General features: G+C 39.7%; 2 protein-coding genes and 1 pseudogene across 2 annotated transcripts in view; 2 read left to right on the forward strand and 1 right to left on the reverse strand.

Annotated features, from left to right (window-relative positions):
* Positions 1–15,679, forward strand: part of FAM98B (family with sequence similarity 98 member B) — a 39,683-nt gene extending 24,004 nt beyond the window's left edge. Inside the window, exons 7-8 of the mRNA XM_072622979.1 lie at positions 9,966–10,133; positions 13,379–15,679. Of these exons, the coding sequence (XP_072479080.1) occupies positions 9,966–10,133; positions 13,379–13,813 (603 nt within the window). The 3' untranslated portion in view covers positions 13,814–15,679. The remainder of the gene's footprint in view (positions 1–9,965; positions 10,134–13,378) is intronic.
* LOC140513358 (fructose-bisphosphate aldolase A pseudogene) lies at positions 347–4,403 on the forward strand (annotated as a pseudogene).
* Positions 15,680–16,816: 1,137 nt separating the features above from the next.
* The window catches only part of RASGRP1 (RAS guanyl releasing protein 1), a 118,703-nt gene continuing 114,671 nt past the window's right edge, over positions 16,817–20,848 (reverse strand). The window contains exon 17 of the mRNA XM_072622977.1: positions 16,817–19,800. Within this exon, the coding sequence (XP_072479078.1) occupies positions 19,663–19,800 (138 nt within the window). The 3' untranslated portion in view covers positions 16,817–19,662. The remainder of the gene's footprint in view (positions 19,801–20,848) is intronic.

Below are 20,848 nucleotides of genomic sequence, written 5' to 3' on the forward strand. Positions count from 1 at the left end.
TCTAGGTGGTAGCCTGTAACAGTTGTCTAAGTAGTCTCATGTAAGTATGTGTTAATTGCATTTATGGGCTAACAAAATTGCTTGAGTGATTCACCCACAGGCCAGACTCTTAAATCCTAATAATGATCACATTTTGAAGTAGTTGTTTTCTTCATCTCTCTCAAAATCAAAAACCTAAATTTTGGCAGAAGTTCGGTTCTTGACCGTAAGAGGTCTGCTTTCTGCCAGAAGCTACCAGCACAAACAAGGAAAACATGCCTCACCAATACCCAGCATTGACACCAGAGCAAAAGAATATTTTAGAATATTTTTATATGCCTATTGACAGTTTGATATAGCTCACTGAATTGTTACTCCGGGCAAGGGAATCTTGGCAGCAGATAAGTCCGCTGGTAACATTGCAAAGCGGCTGCAATCTATTGGAACTGAGAACACAGAGGAAAATCGGTGCCTCTGTAGGCAGTTGCTTCTGACAGCAGATGATCAAGTGAACTCCTATACTGGAGGTGTTATCCTTTTCCATGAGACACTCTACCAGAAAGCTGATGATGGTTGTCCCTTCCTCAAAGTCATGAAGGACAAGGGTAGCATTGTGGGCATCAAGGTGGACAAAAGTGTAGTGCCTCTGGCAGGGACCAATGGCGAGACTGCCACCCAAGGTCTGGATGGGCTGAGTGAGCTCTATGCCCAGTATAAGAAGGATGGAGCTGACTTTGCCAAGTGGCGTTGTGTACTGAAGATTAGGGTGATAATACACCTTCCCCACTTGGCATCATGGAGAATGCCAGTGTACTAGCTGGATATGCTAGCATTTGCCAGCAGAATGGCATTGTCCCCATCGTGGAGCCAGAGATCCTCCCCGATGGAGAACATGATTGTCAGTATGTCACTGAAAAGGTCCTGGCTGCTTTCTGCAAAGCTCTGAGTGACCACCATGTCTGTCTGGAAGGGACCTTGCTGAAGCCTAACATAGTCACCCCTGGCCATGCCTGTACCCAGAAATATTCACATGAGGAGATTGCTATGGCAACTGTAACTGCCCTTCACTGAACTGTCCCTCCTGCAGTCACTAGTATCTCCTTCCTCTCTGGGGGTCAGAGGGAAGAGGATGTCTCCATCAACCTCAGTGCCATCAGTACCTGCACCTTGCACAAGCCATGGGCCCTGACCTTCTCTTGTGGCTGAGCCCTGGAGGCATCTGCCCTCAAGACCTGGGGTGGAAAGAAGGAAAATGTCAAGGCTGACAAGAGAAATATATTAAGCGGGGCACGGCCAACAGCCAAGCTGCTCAAGGCAAGTGTACTCCAAATGGAAGGTCAGGAGCTGCAGTGAGCTAGTCTCTCTTTATCTCTAACCATGCCTACTAACTTAAGTCAAGGCCCTCCTCCTGGGTATGCCCTAACACTCCAGGTATGTCCTAACACTCCTCACCATCCAGGAAGAGGCTGAGATCGCAGAGCTTTGTGCTGACCTCTCCCATCACTCCTGATTTGGGTGGTATTGTTGCTCTCCAGTGAATCCAGTGACCCCTCCTCAGTCCACTTTTTCCAGTAAACAACTATTTAACAAGGAAAAAAAAACCTAAATTTCTAAAAAAAAAAATTTAAAAAGGTGAGACACAATAAATAAAGATGAATCCACACATTAAAAAAAGACATGTCCTATGATGGTAGAGAAGTTAAGTGTCTTGGCCATGGTCATAGGAGTATTGATTGGCAGAGCCAAGATTCATACCTAATTCCTTTGACTCAAAATCCAGCATTTTTGTCACTGCACCCCTCTGCCTCCCTAGTGCTGCACAATGTAACAACCTCATGAAATAACTTTGGAGAACAAATTCTTAAGAGAATATATTTCCCCTTCCCCTTTCCCCAAACATACTTGGTGTTGTAAGTGCAGGCAGTACAGACAATCTCAGAAGCTATGTTCAGAGGTCCAGGTGTGGGCTTCCCTTCCCAGTCATCCCATGTAGTGACTGCAAGAGGTGGCAGGCAATGATTCTGTCCAACCATCACGAAGGAAAGGTAGAGTAACACAACTGGTGCCAGGGTGCAGTCAGCCAGAGGGGAAAAGAGCATCCATCCCTGAGAGAACTCTGCAATGTTGCCAAAGTTACTTTATTGTTTTAATGCTGTACAAATCAAACTACTAAAGGGATGCTTTACATATCTTGATAAAATAACAATTCATTTGGAGAAACAAAAGATCTAGAATATCAGGAAATATTGAAAAAAAGTAGGAATGAAGGTTGAATAGTAATTCCAAACAACAAATTAAGTTGTAATGTAGCAGTCAGCAGGCCATTTGTTACTGATTTTAAAATAGAGGAGATCAGTGGAATAGACTAGACAAGGGAAAATCAGAAATACTGGAACTTCAGTTGGTGGACTGCAGGAAATATAGTCATTCTGTCCTCTACAACTACTTCAGAAAGATCTAGAAAACACATTTGATCAAATTCTGATCAAGAAATCAGGGAGAGGAGGATAATCATGGTAACTCATTTTTCCAGTTCAGATCAGCATAAGGATGACAGACCTGTCTGCACACATTGGGAATGGGGTCTAGCTAGGAGTGGCATACAGAGCTTATCAGTACAGAAACTAAAAGATGATTGAGGTTGTGCATGAGGTTAAGAAGAGGTCCTAGACCCATACACAAGCTCCTGGTCTTATTCAGGGCAAAAGGACAGGTGCCAGTTGGTAGCTTTGTTGCTCACAACCTACTTGTTGTCACAGATGTAGGGTGGACTGAGAGAAGACTTGTACCTTATGGGTAGAGTTCTGTGGGGATGAATTGTTGCAAGCCCTAGGCTGTGTACAGAGCAAATTTAGAAGCAAGCAGTGGCTATGTGACTGACTTCCGGAGCAGAGTGGTCTCTCATTTCCAGCCTGCAAACCAATTTGAAGCAGAGTAACCAAAGCAGAAATCCCAGAACAAAAGGGAGCCTATAGTTAGGTCCCTCGGAATCTGATGGTGGCTGAGTCCGGAAAGATTTTCATGGTGTTCTAATGGAGAGCAGCCCACAAGTGTGTTGTTCAGACCTAAACCCAGGTGAGGAGCTTATAGACGTCAGACCCAGAAGGCTACAGTCAGACCTTTCACCCTAGAACAGACCATTTTGGAAACACTTAAAACTTGCAGGTCACCAGTCCATGTTGTCTCTGAGACACGAGAATAACCCAATACTCAGCATACCAGGACAGCAGCATCCAACAGGACACAAGTTTAGCCCAGATAGTCCCTCCAGAAGTACACAGAGCCTGACCCTGCTGCAGAATTCAGTCAGGAAGTAGACTGGAAGAATGAGCAAATGAAAAATAATTCTACCATAAAGAGTCATTCTGGTAACAGGACCATTCAAGACACAGATCCAGACGAAAATGACTCCAAAATATCTCTAAGAAATGTCTCAAAGGAAAACACAGATTGGGTAAAGATTCATATAGAAATCCTGGAAGAGATGAAGCAAGAACTTAAAAGTTTAAAAAATATTTTATTAAATGAAGTAGGGTACACGAGAAAAAACTGAGTAAAGAAATCAGTGCTTTGGAAGAAAGGGTTGATTAAGAGAATTACTAGCTTGGCACAGGAGGGCACAAAATCGTACCAAAAAATAAAACCAAATGCCCTGAAAGTTAGAGTGAATCAGATAGAAGCAAATGACTCCATAAGACAACAAGAATTAAAAACAAAGTTAGAAGATTGAAAAAACAGAAGAAAATGTAATAGTAAAAAAGAATTGACCTGAAAAACAGATTGAGGAGAGATAATTTAAGAATCACTGGACTGCCTGAGAGCCATGACCAAAAGCAGCCTATGTATCATATTTCAGTAAATCATTAAAGAAAACTACCTAGCTCTCTTAGAACCATAGGGAAAATGAAAATTAAAAGAACCCACCAATCACCTTCTGGAAGAAACCCTCAAATGAAGATTCCCAGGCACATTAGAAAAAGCTCTAAGGTAAAAGAAAAAATACTGAAAGTAAATACAGAAAGAATTCCAGTCCTGAAAAGCCGTAATCAGCACGACACATGAGTTAGCAGCCACCATGATAAAGGAAGGTAGAACATGAAATACAGTATTTCCAGAAATTAAAGATTCTCTTACCACCTACCCAGCCCAACTGAGTATAATCCAAGGTGGGGGGGAAGATGCATCTTTAGTGAGATAGAGCCCGATCAGGCATTTCTAATGAGAAGATAAGAGCCACATTACATAGGAGTCAAGAGAAGCATGGAATGGCAAACCTGAGCAAACCATTATAAGGGATTAAACAATTGAATAAACTGTTTACATTCTGACATGGGAAGATGATACATGTGTTCTTGTAGTACCCCATAATCCTCAGGGGCGATACAGGGAGTCTAATAGGAAAGAGGGCCTAAAAGAATGTGGGAGAGGGGGAGGGAAAAAGGAATGCAGTGGGGTGGGTGAGAGAAGAACGGGACAGATGATGTCACTGATTGTCATCGCTGCAGGTTGACCATCCAAAGAGCAGGTGGGAGGGGCTGGCCACACTTGAACCTCTCTCATCTGAACTGATCAAAGGAAGGAAGAATCCATAGACTCACAGAGTGAGGACAGAAATGTATTCATTCAGTAGTGAAACAGTGAAGTGGGTTATGAGGGAAGGTGGATCGAAAGAAGGATTAGTTTTAATCAAAACAAATGAACTGAAGAGGGTCACTAATGAGAAGTTTAAAAGGAAAGCTAAGAACCTGTGATCCAGCTCTGGCAGAAGGAAGAGAGGGCAGTTTGTAACAAACGGAACCCTGATGTTGAGCACAGTCCTCTCTGAAAGAGAGGGTATAGAGAGAAACACAAAAGTCATGACCAAAACCAGTAACCAGAACTATATTTTGCAAAACAAAACAAAGTTAAAAATAGAAAAGAAACAGATAAATGAGAAAAAAGACTTTGCAATATGTTTCTCTGTTAAAGGACTTACAGAAAACTCACTAAAATTTATAAGAATAGCAGCTATTCCACAAATGACAAATGGTCAGAAAATATGAATAAGCAATTATCAGAGGAAAAAATCGGAACTGTCAATAGGCATATAAAAATATTCTAAAACATTGATAATTTGATATATGCAAATTAAAGCAACTCTGAGGTTCTACCTTACACATTGCTAAAGTTCATTAAAAAAGGAAATGGCAAATATTGGAAAGTCTGTGGGAAAATAGGTATGTTACTATTGGAGTCATGAAATGGTGCGGCCATCCTAGGAAGCAGTTTAGGGCTATTCCTCAGAAGTTATCAAACTGCATGTCGTTTGGCCCAGTGATAGGAGTACAAAGTCTATACGCAAAGCAGATCACATTTATAGCAGTTCTCTTTGTGGTAACAGAATTGGAAACTGAGGATGTGCTCATCACTTGTGGACTGGCTAAGCAAGTCATGGTATAGGAATGTGATTGAATACTTTGTGCTGTAAGAATCCATGAATGGTTTAGTTTTAGAGAAGCCTGGAAATGAACTGACCCAGAGTAAAGTGAATAGATGCAAGGAGACGATTTATGTAGTGCCATCAATGTTGTAAAGACAAACAGCTTTGAAAGACTTGGAAGAACTTTGAGGAGTTTCATGACCAGCTGTGATTCCGGAAGACTCAGGAAGCATGCGACCCGCCTCCTGATAGAGAAGCAACGGACTCAGAGTTCAGATTGAGACGTGTTTTTAGGCAGGGACAGTATCAGATTGTATTTCTTGTTTGTTAAATTTAAGATGGAAAAATCTTAATAAGGAAAAATGCACAGTGATAATGAAAAGAGAAAACATTGTACTTTACGACCAGATGTAAAATCCCAAATTAGATTCATGAACAACGAAAATGAATCAGATCTGTTTGATCAAGGGAAGTTTTATGGGAGTAACTAGCGCTGCAGGGTTCTTCACCATTCTGAAGCTATCTGCCAGGACCAGCATTTCAGGAGATGCTGCAGCTTTACTTCACTTCACCTAAAATTAAATTCTCTGGGTCTTTCCTCCCGCCCAGCCTGCCATCTCCCTTGCCCTCCCCTCCCGTTTGTATCTCTTCTACTTTTCACAATTCCTGGCACATGGTAAACACTTAACACATGCTCTTCCCAATCTAAATGTTGTTAAGGGAGTTTGTAATTCATTTTTTGGTATGTAATGTGTAGTTAAAAACATGAAATTCCATTGGCAATGAACAAACCAAAACTTAACCTATAATAATGGCCAAAAATAATAGTAGAGCCAGTGTAAATTAAAATAATCTAACGATCACGGTCCTGTTTGAAAACAGATAGCTTGGTTCCCACATCTCTCACATTATTTTGTATCTTACATGTGATTTCCTTCTTTTTAAAAAGTGGGATCAGTTTCCAAATAACTCTCAGGTTCAAGAGCTTCAATGAAAGTTACACCGTCTGGAAGTCAGCTCTGTCGAGTCCGTTCACTAACGCTTGGCCCTGGGTCAGAGGTAGAGCTGAGGCTTCTCAGTGTGCCTGGTACGTAACAGTCACTTGAGAAGTATTTATTGGCTGCCCATCAGTTCAGGTGAAGGAATTGTTGAGGGGTGTATAAGCCTAGCACAGCTTGGTTTTGTGTTTAAGACCTTTCTTTTTAAAAAAAAAAATTTATAGAGCATGTGTCTTTGCCGTGCAATAATTAAAAAATACAAATGATGTTATTTTGAACCCTGTACTTGACACTTTTTTTTTGGCATAATACTTCAATTCATTCCCAGTAACAACAATATCAGTAGCAGTCCTTCATTAAGTCAGTACATTAAAAAACATTTTTGGTAGCAAGACAGTGAAGTTTGTTTTGGACCTTCTTCTTTGGCATTGTGGTTCAGTGCCTAAGGAGCAATGCTGTGCCCCACACTAAATTATATGGAAATAAATGTGGCATATCAGAGCGTGACTGTCCTTGTTTTGTTTTTAAATGAATCTGCCCCTCCAACTACACTTTCTACCTTCTCTCCAGCAAATTAAAAAAAAAAGATTAAAGCCCTTAGTGCATGATGACATAGCCTGGAAAACTAATTTCCATATTGGCTGTGTACAAAAATAAGTGTCTCTGCATTTTAAGTTCCTCACCTCTCTGTCAGGCAGTGAGTAGTGTGGTTCGTCTTCGTTCTTTTGGTCTCATGGTTTATTGTGTGTCGGCCTGCATTCTAAAGCCTTTCTGAGTTGTCTGGCTGTCCTAGTTCTGACTTTAAATTGTCCATCTTGTCATTTTATCGTTACTGTCATTGAGTTGTTTCAGTTGTGTCTGGCTCTTCATGAACCATTTAGGTTTCCTTGGCAAAGTTACTGCAGTGATTTGCTTTTTCCTTCAGCTTGTTTTACAGATGAGGAGCTGAGACAGACAGGGTTAGGTGACTTGCCCAAGGTCACGCAGCTAGTAACTGTCTGAGATCAGATTTGAGCTCAGGAAAAGGCATCTTGCTGACTCCAGGCCTGATGCTATCTGCTGTGCCGCCTGGCTATGTCTGTGTTATTTCTTATGATGTAGTAAGATTCTATCACATTCATGCACCCATTCTTCAGAAGCAGTTTTTAGCTACCATAAGAAGAGCTCCTCTTAACATTTTTTATACATATAAGTTCTTTTCCTCATCTTTGAGGTCTAGGCCTCAGCTGAGTCAAATGGTGGAACAGTAACTTTTGAGGGAATAGTTTCAAATCCTGGACCAGTTTATAGTGTAACTGTCCACGAATTCTCTTGTTTTCCTACAGCCCCTCCAACACTTAGATTATTTTCCTCTTTTTCATTTTTGCCAGTCTGGTGGTTGTGGGATTTTTTAATTTACCTAACACTTGCTTCCAGGTAGTTGGAAGGAAAATATTGAGGTAAGTAGAACTGAGCTTGGGTCAGAGGATTGCTGTAGGTAAGTTTTTCAGTGTAGTGAAGACAGACTTGAACATACACTGATGTACCTGGTGTTGCATACATCTTGTTCTGATGGGAACCCAGGGTTTATATAAGATTCTTAGACCTATTTTGTCTTTATCAGCTTAGCAGGTAGCTGATGCTTGTTGTCCTTCGGTGTATGATCAGGCTCAACTTTCAGGTTAGCCTAGTGAGTCTGTGGTCATCCACCATATGGACAGCGCACCGTTAGAAGAATTGTTGGCACTTAGAAAGAAAATAGTGTTTACTGTATAAGCTCTGCCTTCAGGGAATTTATTATCTCTAATGGAAATTCTAGGAAGGACCTAAATATGTGAGGGCAGTAGGAACTACTAACGTGTGCCTAGCTTGTGGCCGGTAAAAGACAGTTCTAATACTTCAGTGTAGTAATTCTGGGGCAAGTTTTCAAAGATGAACTGTAAATTGCTGAACACTATGCAAGGGAAATCACTCAAACCAGGTTGGTTTTGATATTTTAGGGAGCATTTAAATGTGGAAGGTCTCTGTAGATCAAACTGCAAGACAGCACAGAGGTTGGGACCTGTGTTTCTGCATTGTCCCATGAATAATGTCAGAATTACGGAGTGAAATGTTCCTGTGTGATCTGCATCCTCATCTTGGCCTTTTCACAATGACCTTGATGCTTTCTCTATATAGTCTTTCCCTTTTTTTTCCTTTTTTGATCTGAATTTTTACCCCTTTCATTTACTTTCTGGAGTTCCTAGAACTTGAGCTTTCACTTTTCCTTTCTGTTTGAAACCCCAGTTGTCTCTTTATGCTTTCTTCATCTTGTTCATTAGTTATGCCATTTTTTTGCTCTTTTTCTCCTACTAGTTAACTTTTTAGATATTGTTTCAACTTATCTTTTCATAACTTATATTTTTCATTTTTTATTATCCTGATTACCTTCCTCAAACATATCAATTCCAAACCCATTATTCTTTTCCCTTTATTATTGTTTAGTATTTGAACCTGCCCGTATCACTCCCTAGCTTAAAAATCTTGGTTTGCTATTGCTTCTGTGATAAAGTACAAAATAGAGATTATTTAAAGCCCACCACGGTTAGTATAGAGGGAGCTAGATGGTGCAATAGAGTGCTAGACCTGGAGTTTGGAAGCTCTGAGTTTAAATCCAATCCAGATACTGGTTGTGTCCTACATACTTTGGCAAGTCACTTAACCTCTGCCTGCCTCAGTTTCTTCATCTGTAGAATGAGAATGACACCTTCCCAAGGTTGTTGTAAATTTCAAATGAGATAATATTTGTAATAGTGTTTTTTTTAAACTTTAAAGCCTTCTATAAATATTAGCTATTATTTTTATTAATCCTCCAGGCTACATTTCCAAATTTGTTTCATGGTATTCTTATAATTTCCTTATTCTGTATTCCATCCAAATTACTTTAATAGTTATTCTTTAAACTTGATGTTCCATCCCTCACCTTTGTGGCTTCCTTGAGTGAGTTGTGCTGCCAGAGCCTCTCCTCCTGTTGGCTTCTCAGAAGGCTTACCTTCTGTTGAGGCTCAGCCCATCGCTGTAGCCACTGTTGTTAGTTTCTTACCTTATCTTTGTAGGTAAAACTTCTTTTAGAAGATAAGCTCTTTGAGGGCAGGTCTGTTGGGTTTTTGCCATTCAGTCTCCAGTACTCAACGTAGAGCGTTGCATACAGTAGGTTCTCGATGACTTGAATAACTGGGTTGTATAAATTGAGTTTTACAGAGCTTTTTTTGCCTTGTAAAGTTTTTTAATATATGTGAATAACATTCAGCATTGATTTAGCAGTATGATGCTTTAGAAATCTCTGGATGGAGCCAAGAAGTATCGGTTATAATCCTCTATCTGGCATTTGTTGACTGTGCTACTTATTGGGCTGTCTCTTAATCAAGTTCTTTGGAAATGAGGTCCTTTATTTTGGTTTTGTTTTTTCTTTAGCACTTCTTTATTTAGCTCAGCTTTAATTATTTCCAGGTATTCTACTTTTTTCCCCACTTCCTTTAATATAAGTTTTATTCTCTGATCATTGTATTATTTTCCTTTGGTTGACATTTTTCCTAACTTCTGTCATGTAGGTAAAAACAGATGATATAGCACGAATATACCAACCTAAGCGTTACGCCTTGTCACCAAAAACCACAGTCACGCTGGCCCACCTTCTCGCTGCACGTGAAGACCTGTCCAAGATCATTAGAACAAGCAGCGGCTCGAGCCGGGAGAAGACGGCATGCGCCATCAATAAGGTGAGTTTTCAGCTGAGATCTGCTGTAGACTGGAGCTGTTTGAGGACAGTCTTTGTCCCTTGGTTATGTTCACAATGTTCTTTCCTTTATTCGAAGCCCACTTTTGGCTCTGGAAAAGAAAGTGCTTCCGCTCACCTGAGCTTGGTTAGGGATGTCTTCCGATCAGTTGTGTGTCAGTAAAGAGTTGTGGATGTTTTTAGTTATGGCCTCCTTCTCTCCCTGAAGGATTGGGGTTGGTGACAGCAGCAGGTGGAACTTAAGCGATCTTTTCCATTCTTTTGGAATTATAGCAAAGCATACAATTATTTTTATAATAGCTTAGTATTTATTAAATTGTCTCATGATTAAGAATTTATACACATTGTCATAAACATACTTACATGAGCTTTTCTTAATGATTTCACCATGGAGATTTTATTTGTCCTTTTTTTAAAGCTACTGATACAGGAAAACGATTCTTTAAGAAATTAATGCTAAGGCATATTTTTTTTACTTAGGATTTTTTTGTTGTGTTAGTGATACTTTACTAAGTAAGTTTTAGAATAATTAAAAATTTTGAAATAATTAGTTTTTTTTAAAACAATTGTTTTTAACTACCCTCAGGACTAAATCAAAAATAAAATTATTGTAATTTGTTTTTTTCTTACTGTTGGCGATTTGCTTCCCAGTGGAAAAGAAGGAACTGGTATAAATGTATTCCTTCTTTTTCTGATTTAGGCTTTGCTTTTGCTATTTAAGTAATTTCTTATGGTTAGAATTTTTATATTTGCCACGTATAAGGCATGAAAGGCCCTGTGTTAAGAATTGTGGGGGATACAAAGGCTCATAACGCAGGGGCCTTGCCCTCAGTGAACTTAAAATCTAGGAGAAGACAAGATAAATACACGTTAAAAAGATAATTAACACATTCAGGCAGCGCTCGTTAGGTAGCAGAGATGTTTCGGACATTGGGTTGGTCAGGGTACTCTTCACAGAGAAAACAACTTTGGGTTGGTTTTCAAAGATATCCACACAGATGTGTATTTTATATGGGGAAGGGGAGAGAAATTATTCCAGGTGCAGGTAAAGGTTGAAGCAAAGGCCCAGAGGCAGGAGGAGTGGTGGTGTTCCTGATTGCTGCTGTTTGTTTATCTGATCTGATTCTGTGCACATGCATCAGGAACTGTTCTGTGAATAATGAAGTGGATCCGCTCTGTTTTTAGGGATCCGCACTAGGACTTTCTTTCATTGGCTCTTGTTAGACCATAAAGCCAGGAATCTCCTCTACATTTTGTATGTCTTCCCCAGGTCCTAGAGTGCTCTGTGTATAGAAAGTGCCTTAGTAAATGTCTTGAATTGAATTCATTATCATGGTTCATCCAAAGGTAACTACTTAAAATAAGCTATCATTCTTTTATGTAATTTCAGTATTTATTAAGCCAAGCCTCTGTGCTGTTGGCTGGAAATACAATGGTAAATAGGACAAAGGTCTTGCTTTTAAGGAGATTATAATTTGATAGGAAAGATACACATAAATAAATGTGATACAGTGAACAGTTGGACAGGTGCACAGGAAGAGTATTTTGAGAAATTTGAGGTAGGAGAAATCACCTGCCATGCTCTAGATCGCATGCCATACGGATGAGGGTTGGTTGTAGTTGGGAGTATTTAGCTCAAGGAAGAGAAGACTTGAGGGCAACTTAATAGCTGTAAAGAGGTTAATTTAGGTGTTTTTCCTAAGGTAAAACTTTCGTAAGAGAAAAGTAGAATGGGCTGCATGGGGGTCTAGTGGACTCTTCAAGTTGAGGATAGTTGGCCACTTATGTATATTATAAAGAGAATTCTTTGTTACATATAGGATGCATTTAGATGCTTTCTGAGGTTTCTCCTGAGACTTTGACCTAGGAGTAGGTTGGGTTATTAGGGACGTCATTGCTGAAGAAGTGGTATCTCATCTGGGCTCTGAAAGAAGGGGAGAACTTGAGTAGATGGAGTTGGGAAGAGACTATTACCAGATGTGCACTGTTAGTAAAAATATGGAGATAGATGAAGATAGGAGAAGAATGGGACAGAGATGAACACAGACTTGCTGTGATGTAGTATAAAGGGGAGTAGTGTGAGATAGGCCTGCCTAGGAAATTTGGAACCAATTTGTAGAGAGCCTTGAAAGTCACATTAAGCAGTAGTGGGGAGCCAGTGATGTTCATAAGTAGAGGAGGGACATAGCATTGTGACAATGTGTGGTTTGGAAGAAGGGTTAGGATGGAGGCACGAAGACTAGTTAGGAGGCTTTTATTGTATTTTAAGCAAGAAGAAATAAAGCCTGAACTCAAGGAGAGACAGGGTCATCAGGGTTTGGCAGCTAATTGAATGTTGTGGGAAAGGATGATAAAGAGTCAATGAGTTTTTGTAACTGGAAGGATGGTGTTTCCTTGATAGAGAAGTTGAGGGGAGAGACATCCTTTGGGGAAAAGGTAGTTTAATTTTAAACAAGTTAAGTTTGAGGTGCAAGTAGTGTTTTCTAGGTGGAGATACCTGATAGGACATTGGAAATAGAGAAATGGCTCTGGGAAAAGTTTGAATTTTGGAAATGAGATTTTGAACTTGAAAAAACTGTTTTCATGATACAAGGTAGGAGGCTTTCAAGTAGTTTATAAGTATTTGGTCTCTTTTGCTTTTTAATCTTGATCCATATTTTCCAACAGTTTTCATCCACCTCCCTTGAGCCCATTGTTGTGTAGAAGTCACTTGGTCCCTTTTATGAGCTCTTTTCTACCTCTTTATTCTTCATCATAGATGATGGCCCATAAGCTGCTTTATGTTCGTGGTTATTTTTTGTCTGTGCTTTTCCTAGATAGTTTTTGTTTATGATAACCAGTAACCAAAAGTCCTGTGAAATGTTCTTTGCTTTTGGTCACAAAATGAAATCCATTCCATCTCCCTTGTTTGAGGGACATATGTAAGAATTCTCATTTTTGGAAGACAGTTAAAACATATTTAAAATGAAAAGGAAATGAGCAGAGAATCTTAAACAATGGAGACATTCTCCCCGATTGTTCTGTTTGACAAATAAGAAATAAACCACATTCTGAGATTTATCAAGTCAATGTCTGTGTGTTCTGTGTTATTAGTTGACATTACTTTGTTTCAGGATAATCAGCATCTTAAATGTTTTTCTTTCATTTATATATTAAAGTAAAGAACTTCCAGAATATTTGACTACTTCAGAAGTTTAATTTTTTCCTTTTCTTCACCATGAATTGCAGGTGCTGATGGGAAGGGTTCCAGACAGAGGAGGAAGGCCAACTGAAATTGAACCACCACCTCCTGAAATGCCTCCTTGGCAGAAGAGACAGGAAGGCGGAGGGAGGGGTGGCTGGGGTGGAGGTGGAGGTGGAAGAGGAGGTGGGGGTGGGGGTGGCCGGGGTGGTTGGGGAGGAGGGGGAGGGGGGGGTGGAAGAGGAGGGGGGGGTGGTGGGGGCTGGGGAGCCAGTGGAGGGGGTGGGGGTGGGGGTGGGGGGTGGGGGGGTGGGGGTGGAGGTAGAGGTGGGGGTTTTCAAGGGAGGGGAGATTATGGTGGGAGAGGAGATTATGGTGGAAGAGGGGGTTATGGTGGGAGAGGGGGTTATGGTGGGAGAGGGGGTTATGGAGATCCATATGGAGGAGGAGGGGGAGGTGGTGGTGGGTATCGGAGATATTAAAGCTTCCATTATAGATAAACTAGATGATGCCTGTTTTCTAGTGGAAGGATGTGTTCGGTACTTTTAGGCGTAGTATTTGAAACATCAGATTTGAACATGCTCTATGAAGTATATACCCTTTAGACCACCCGATGCCATCACTGTTGAATCTGGTCAATACAGAAGAACACTGTTTTTATATTGGATTTTGATCTCTTAGGGGAAGTGGTCCCTATACTCCATGTATCCTTGAGCATGTTGGAGTTTTGTTTGTTTTTTTCAAAAAATGATGATGAGAAAATGAAACAAAAAATTTTTAAAAATGTAAATATGAATTGCCACTAATCTTAGAACATGGGAAGGGAAGCATTTTGAGACTTTCCTGGTCAGAGTTTAGACTCTAAAGTACCTATATTTTATTTAAGTTTGTTTCATAGAACTGACACACTTCCCATGAAGCTATAGATTGTTGGCTTCATCAGTATTTTTTGTACATTCTTTGTATTTGTTAATTCCCCCCCTTTTTTTTTTGGCCAGGGAATAAGTAGTCAGGGAGTCCGAAATGCTCTTATCTAGTTTTGCTTTTTCTCTACAGGAGGGACTCCATTCATCTATATTTTTGCTAGGGTTCCTTCTCTACTCTATCGTCCAAACCTATTTGTACATATGAAAAAAAATAGCAGTTTTTTTCTCTCCATAAAATTCTTCCCTAGCATTTTAAAATCATTTTCTGATTTGAGTTTAAAATCTTTAGAATGTTCTTATCTCACACAACAAAGTTGTGAAAATTCTCTTAAATCAGCAAAAGTTACATGTACTTTCTGTTCATAAAAGTATGAAATATCTTTGAGGGAAAGGGAGCAAGCCTTCAAAGAAAATTATCATTTTTGCCCTACTGTTAACCTTAGAATATATATAAAGACAAGAATTGGGCTGAACTTCTAGGCCATGTTACTTTATCTGTTGATTCTTTAATGTTCAATCTGGCCAAAAATTAGATTGAATTGGTAGATTCACCACCAATGGACTGGATTGGTTTCATGGGTAGTGCCACTTCCTGAAGGGAAGATCTCATTTGATTGTTTTCTGTAGTGTTTGGGTGAGGTAGTAGGTTGGGTTAGCTGGCCAGGGATCCAAGTCAGCACCTCTGCATTGACCATTAGGGCAATGACCTGGGAATCCAGAATTCTAATCTTGGCACTGTTTCCTGGAGGACTTGAGGGGTAGACCAAATGCTCCATCTCTTAGAAGGAAATTTCCATGTGTCATGTGGGGATAGCACCCTACTACTTGCTTCACAAATAGGTGAACATGGGTAAAAGGATGTTATAAAATCTTCTGGGGCATTCTCTCATATTCAGGGAGCAAATGGGGAATGATAAATCTCTCCTAGAAATGGGATTGGGCTACACAGGTATTTCTCAGGTAGATTGTAGAACTAGTGTCCTTTAAGCAGAATAACTTTTCAGTCTGCCTAATTCAGTAGATGTGTAAACATGTTTTCAGTAGATGTGTAAACATGTATTGTAAACCAGAGAAGTGATGTGATTGCTTGTTGACCAGTTTTTCAAAAGAAGCCATGGGGTAAAAATCCTAAGGAAATGTAGTAACATCAGAAAAGAGGATAATTCTGTATGCTGCAGTCTTGAAAATGTATTTTCAAGCCAACCCTCTGAGACAAGACACCTTCCAGAGGAAAGGAAAGTGGAGACTTTTTGTGATTGTTGTTTGTGAGTATTTGTTTAGGGTATTTTTTGTATGTTTACATTTAACGGACAAAAACGCTCAAGTTCTCATTTGTGACAATAGAAAAAAAATCCTTCCCACATGTAAGAAAACACCTTTTAGTAACAGCTGTGAACACTGAATAAAATACTGTTTTAAGTTTTTCTTGTGTTATTTATATAGAATCTGGCAAATTCCTCTCTACCAAATGGTTGTCACCTACCCTGAGTAAATCAGAAAGGATCACTTGAAAAAATACAAATACCTTAAAAAAATCAGAGTTGCTTTGATCACTGAATAATACTCACTTCCTAACCCCCCCCCCAAAAAAAAAAATTTAGCTTTAAAACAGGTTCATCCCTCTGAGGTTTGTCTGTCTGGAAGAGCATAAAATTATGTTGAGACTAATTTAGATCTCAGTAGCAAAAATCTCCCTGGAGTGGGGGGAGCATGGAGAGCACATGATGTGCTCTTCTGGGCGACTCAGTCACTGTTTTGGGACTTTGCTTAACTGTGAAATGACAGGCGTGGATAAGATAATTCCTTAGGGTTCCTTCTAACTCTTCCATGGATTTTTTTTGGGTGTCAGATTCCCAGATTATTAAGTATGTCTCTTTAGAGTTACAGGAGTGATCAGACTAACCGCTGTTTCCAGCTAACGTCTGCTAATCTCTTACTAGTGTAGTGAAACTGCAGTTGGAAGTACAAGGGAAGGGGGATTGAGGTCATTAGCTATGGCTCAGTCGCTTCATTAAACAGCTGTTGTGTCCAGCACACTGTGCTGGGGACACGAAACCAAAGCAAAGTTGTACCTTTAACGTCTAACATTCTCAAGTCGTGGAAAAGTTTTTTTTTCCCTTTACATCTTGCCCTCAGTCTCTTCAGTCCCCATTTAATAAGTTTGTTTGGCTGAAGCTATGGCAGCAGAGGTGTAAAAGTATAGCTCTAATAAAGCCCTAATAAAGTCACATCCTGTCAGCTTCTGTGCTACTGTCCTTTCCCCCCTGAAAACAATGTCCTCCTGGATTGTCCTAAAGAATATCCCACTGAGTTAATTCCCCCAGTTTTGGAGGTTTGCTCTGAGACTGAGATGCCCTAGTTTTTGAGGTTGAACTAAACCACTCTGACTTCAGACTATGCATCACATCCCATCAGTCTCTTTCTAATTTAGTGAATTATGTGCTTGGATACTTGGCCATTTCTTAAAAACCATAATTCAATATCCCAATAGTTTTAAGGCAATTGAAAAGTCTAAAGTAAAGCTTTTATGTTTTTTGTGAGTGATAAGAAACGACACGATGGTCCTAATATATTTTATCATATAAATAATAAACAGAAAACTTACATTAGGTATCAAAAGACTTTACAATCTGTACATTTGGTTTTTCTGTCAGTTCTTTCACATTATACAACTTTGGACAGGTCTACAAATTACAACGAGGAGTTAAGTACCATTGAGAAATGAGACTGCTTACTAACGGTGACGCTTCTGAGAATAGACATCTACGGTAAGCACACAAGACCAAAGGTGGTTAAGTGATGGTAAAGCAGGCGTTAACCAAATTGTTCCATTTCAGTTCTATAGCTTCCACATCTTCATAAAGTTTAAAGCAGATAAGTCTACCATGCTCTGTTCGTCAATCCCTTTGTACACAGATCTTAACCTAGGGTCTGTTAACTTGTTTTTTAAAAATTAATATTTTGCTTAGCTGTATTTCAGTGTAGTTGATTTCCTTTGTCATTTTATTAATTTTAAAACATTCCCAGAGTGGGTGTTTGGGGTTAGCCAGACTGCTAAAGGGATGTCTGTGACAGAACAAAGCCCCACCACCCATCCACACACACACACACACACACACACACACACACACACACACTGATTCTGGGAAAATTTGTGGTAGGTTCATTCAGTTAACTTTTCAGTACCCAAATAAATGTTTGGGGTCATCAGAAAATGTTAGTTCTGGCTAGTGAGGATATCTTTGGGAAAGCTGAGCATTCAAAGTTTAAAAGTGAAAGACATCCCATGATAAAAGATATGCCAAATTCTCACGGGAGGATTGAAAGTGAGCTAGAGTAGGGATATGCAGACCCTTATTTGGACAAACCAGATTAGTGAATTTGAATGATGCAAAATTCTAAAACTGTGGACAAATTTAACAACTCAGATTTTGTTATAGTTGACTAATAAAAATTTCTTTTACCATAGTTTCCATGAAAGTGTAACCAATGACAATGTATTTATAAATCTGTGTGCACGATGTTTTACTGTTTTCTAACTTCAGAATACCCTGGTGTGTTTGGGATTAATGTAGGTATGTCCAAAAATCGTACATGTTTCACATTCACATTTTTGCACAGGAAAGAGAAAAACCTCAGCCCACATGCAGGCATAATATTTTCTATACACAATGTATACATATTTACAATGTCAGCTATTATTGAAACTACACTTCTAATTAGCTTATACCTCAAACAATTTCATTAACAGGGTATAATCTCCAAAATACATACATTGGAACAAAAAGAAAGGAATTTTGTTATGACCAGCTGAACTTTCGAAGGTTTCCTTGACTTAAAAATTAATTGTAGAACAGAAGAGGTTAAAAAAAAGACATTTTCTAGCCAGAGTATGATGTACATCCATGTACCAAAGTGTTTGTTGGCTGTGTGATCGCCCATGCATGCTCTTTTCAAATGCAAAGATACGTATTTGGAGATGCTGATGCTTAAGCCATATGACAGGGTAATAGATTCCCAGGTAGTTAATTTGATAGCAGTGGATTTAGAAGTTATAATATCTGGCCCTAACACTTTACTAGGTATATGACCTTAGAGGAAGAGATTCCATTTCTTTATCCATAAAATGTAGGTAATAGTACTTATGCTACATATCTTGCAGCGTTGTCCAGTATGGTATAATGGGGAGAACCCTACAGGGCTAATTTTAGTTCCAGTTTGACCATTTATAAGCTATGTTCCTGAAGAAGACGCTTCTCTATCTCTCTGTGCCGTCTTTTTTTTTTTTTCTGAAAAATTAAAGAACTGGAAAAGATGCTCTTTTAGGTGCTCTAGCTCTAACATTTCTACTCTAAAAGACATGATGAGCGTGCTTTCTATGAAATGTGTATTGTGCTTTGCGAATGTCAAAGCGCTATATAATCAGGCTGTCATGAAGTTTGAAGACAATATCTCTGTTCTGATGATGATCTCCTACAGACCACATAGTTGAGATGATAAGATAAAGTCCCAATTGTACATAGTGATATTTTGTTAACAGGCTTTTAAAATGAGGACAAACGAGTTCACTTTCAGGTAGAAATGTCTAAGGGTAGAGGAAGAGGTGAGATTTGAAAAAGCAGGACAAGAGGAGAATGACCACCCTACTGGGAAACCTATGGACACCCAAAAAAGACAGAATGATTGGCCATTCTTCTCCAAAGGCATGGGATAATGGTGTTGACACATGATGGCTCACTGAAATTAAGAGTGCTGGGACTGAAGGACTAGGCCAGTCTGTTGAAAGACTAAGAGTCGCTTCCTCATTTCTGATGGAAAGGGAACTGTTGCAGACTTGGAACAAGTTGAATGGTTGGGGCAAAATGAATCCTGTTCTTAGGTAAAAATATTTTCTGTCCCACAGGGAAGAGAACTTTTCGAAAGAGTTCTTAGGGCTGAGTTTAGAATATAGTTTGAAGGATGTAGAAATCATTTGAGATTATAAGAGCAGTGTTTCAAGAAAAGGGTAGTGAGCCCTGTCAAAATCCTGTAACCCAGTTTTCAATTCCTCTGAACCGGCACTGGAGCTGGGCAGGGGGAGGGTTTTGGTGGAAGGAGACATGTATTGTACTGAGTGCTGACATATATTGTCTAGCCTTTTTTTTTTTCCAGCTAGGAGAAGGGGAGGAGAACATCTCAGGATAACACTTCATTGAGAACATACTTCCTCCTCGAATGGGAAAAAGGAATGAGGGTGTGTGTTTTCTGATGTACAATTTTTCAGTTTGAAAAGAGGGTGTATATTTTAAACAGAGTACCTCTCTCAAAATCCCAACATTTTCCCCATTCCCTTGTGTTTGGCAGCTGTGGAGAAAGTTGTTGTCTGCTGTTCTCCATGATGCTCCTGTGCTCTCCTAGCTTCAAGGCTAGGAGCAGTCTTGGTGTTCCCTGCGGCTCAGGACATGATTGTTGCTTCTTTCGAGCCGGAGAGATTCAATCTTCTTCTGAGCAAACCTTAGTTCAGTCCTTAGCACTTCGTTGTCTGCCTTCAGAGTATTTATTTCCTGAGGAGGAAAAATGAAGACTATGTTATAAGAGCAGCAATGAAGGGCAAATCCAGTTTGGTGGTGTCCCAGGATGCTGAATTTGATTGGCATATCCCATTCATGTAGGGAAAATTAAAAGTGATTTTCAAGACAATTGATTTTTTTTTCTGAGTAGAAAATAACATCTTAAACATCACACCAGCATGTGCAAACAACAATTAGTTCTTGGTTTATTGACTCAAAAGAAGGCACTTGGCTACTAGGTAGGTGAACCCATTACAGTTGGAAACCAGGATTCCCCAAACCTATCTGCTTGAATGGATAAGTTCCCAAGTCAGTGAGCCAAAGGCTAGCAAAAGCACCAGACAGTCAAGTCAGCAGGGGCTACAAATGATCATTATTAGGTCACTAGGCACGCAGTAAAAGGAGATTTTTCAGAATTTCATTGGAAGAAGGAAACCAGCTCTGGCCAGGCAGAGTGAAGGTAAAACTGGGGACACCAGAGATGGGTACAGCAAAGTGGCTAGAAAGAATCATAGAAAGCTTAAGACAGTTGTGGCCGTTTTTCACTCTGCCCCACTCCCTTCACCTGGGTAGTAATCTTTGGTGCTTCAACACATTTCACATCTCACTTCTACCCACTGATTTTTTTCATCTAGAAACATCTGCCAAAATTGAGTTTTTCCTACTACTGAGAAGCAAACTAGACTCTTAAAGATTTTACCTGTAGCTTATTCACTTTAGATGCTGAATGGATTTGCCATATCTGCATTCTCAAAATTTTCCTCTCTCTAGGACTCCCAATTTGCAAAAGTTGCTTTTTGACATTTTTTTCCTCCTAAAAAAAGTCCATTATTCAGATCTGTATTTTGTCATTTTCTGAAATGACATGGCTCATGGAGCACTTCTCTCTTCCCTTCCCCATCCTCCCACCACATAGTTTTTGGTTTTTAATTCAGGCAAAAGGAGTCCTTTCCATCAGCACCATGGGACCAGCCTCTCCCTAGCACTGTGTTTTTCTCCAGCTTCCTTCAGTTCACTTTCTAAATACCAAACCTTAGTTTTT

The sequence above is a fragment of the Notamacropus eugenii genome, chromosome 7, assembly GCF_028372415.1.
Source record: "Notamacropus eugenii isolate mMacEug1 chromosome 7, mMacEug1.pri_v2, whole genome shotgun sequence".
Taxonomy (NCBI): domain Eukaryota; kingdom Metazoa; phylum Chordata; class Mammalia; order Diprotodontia; family Macropodidae; genus Notamacropus; species Notamacropus eugenii.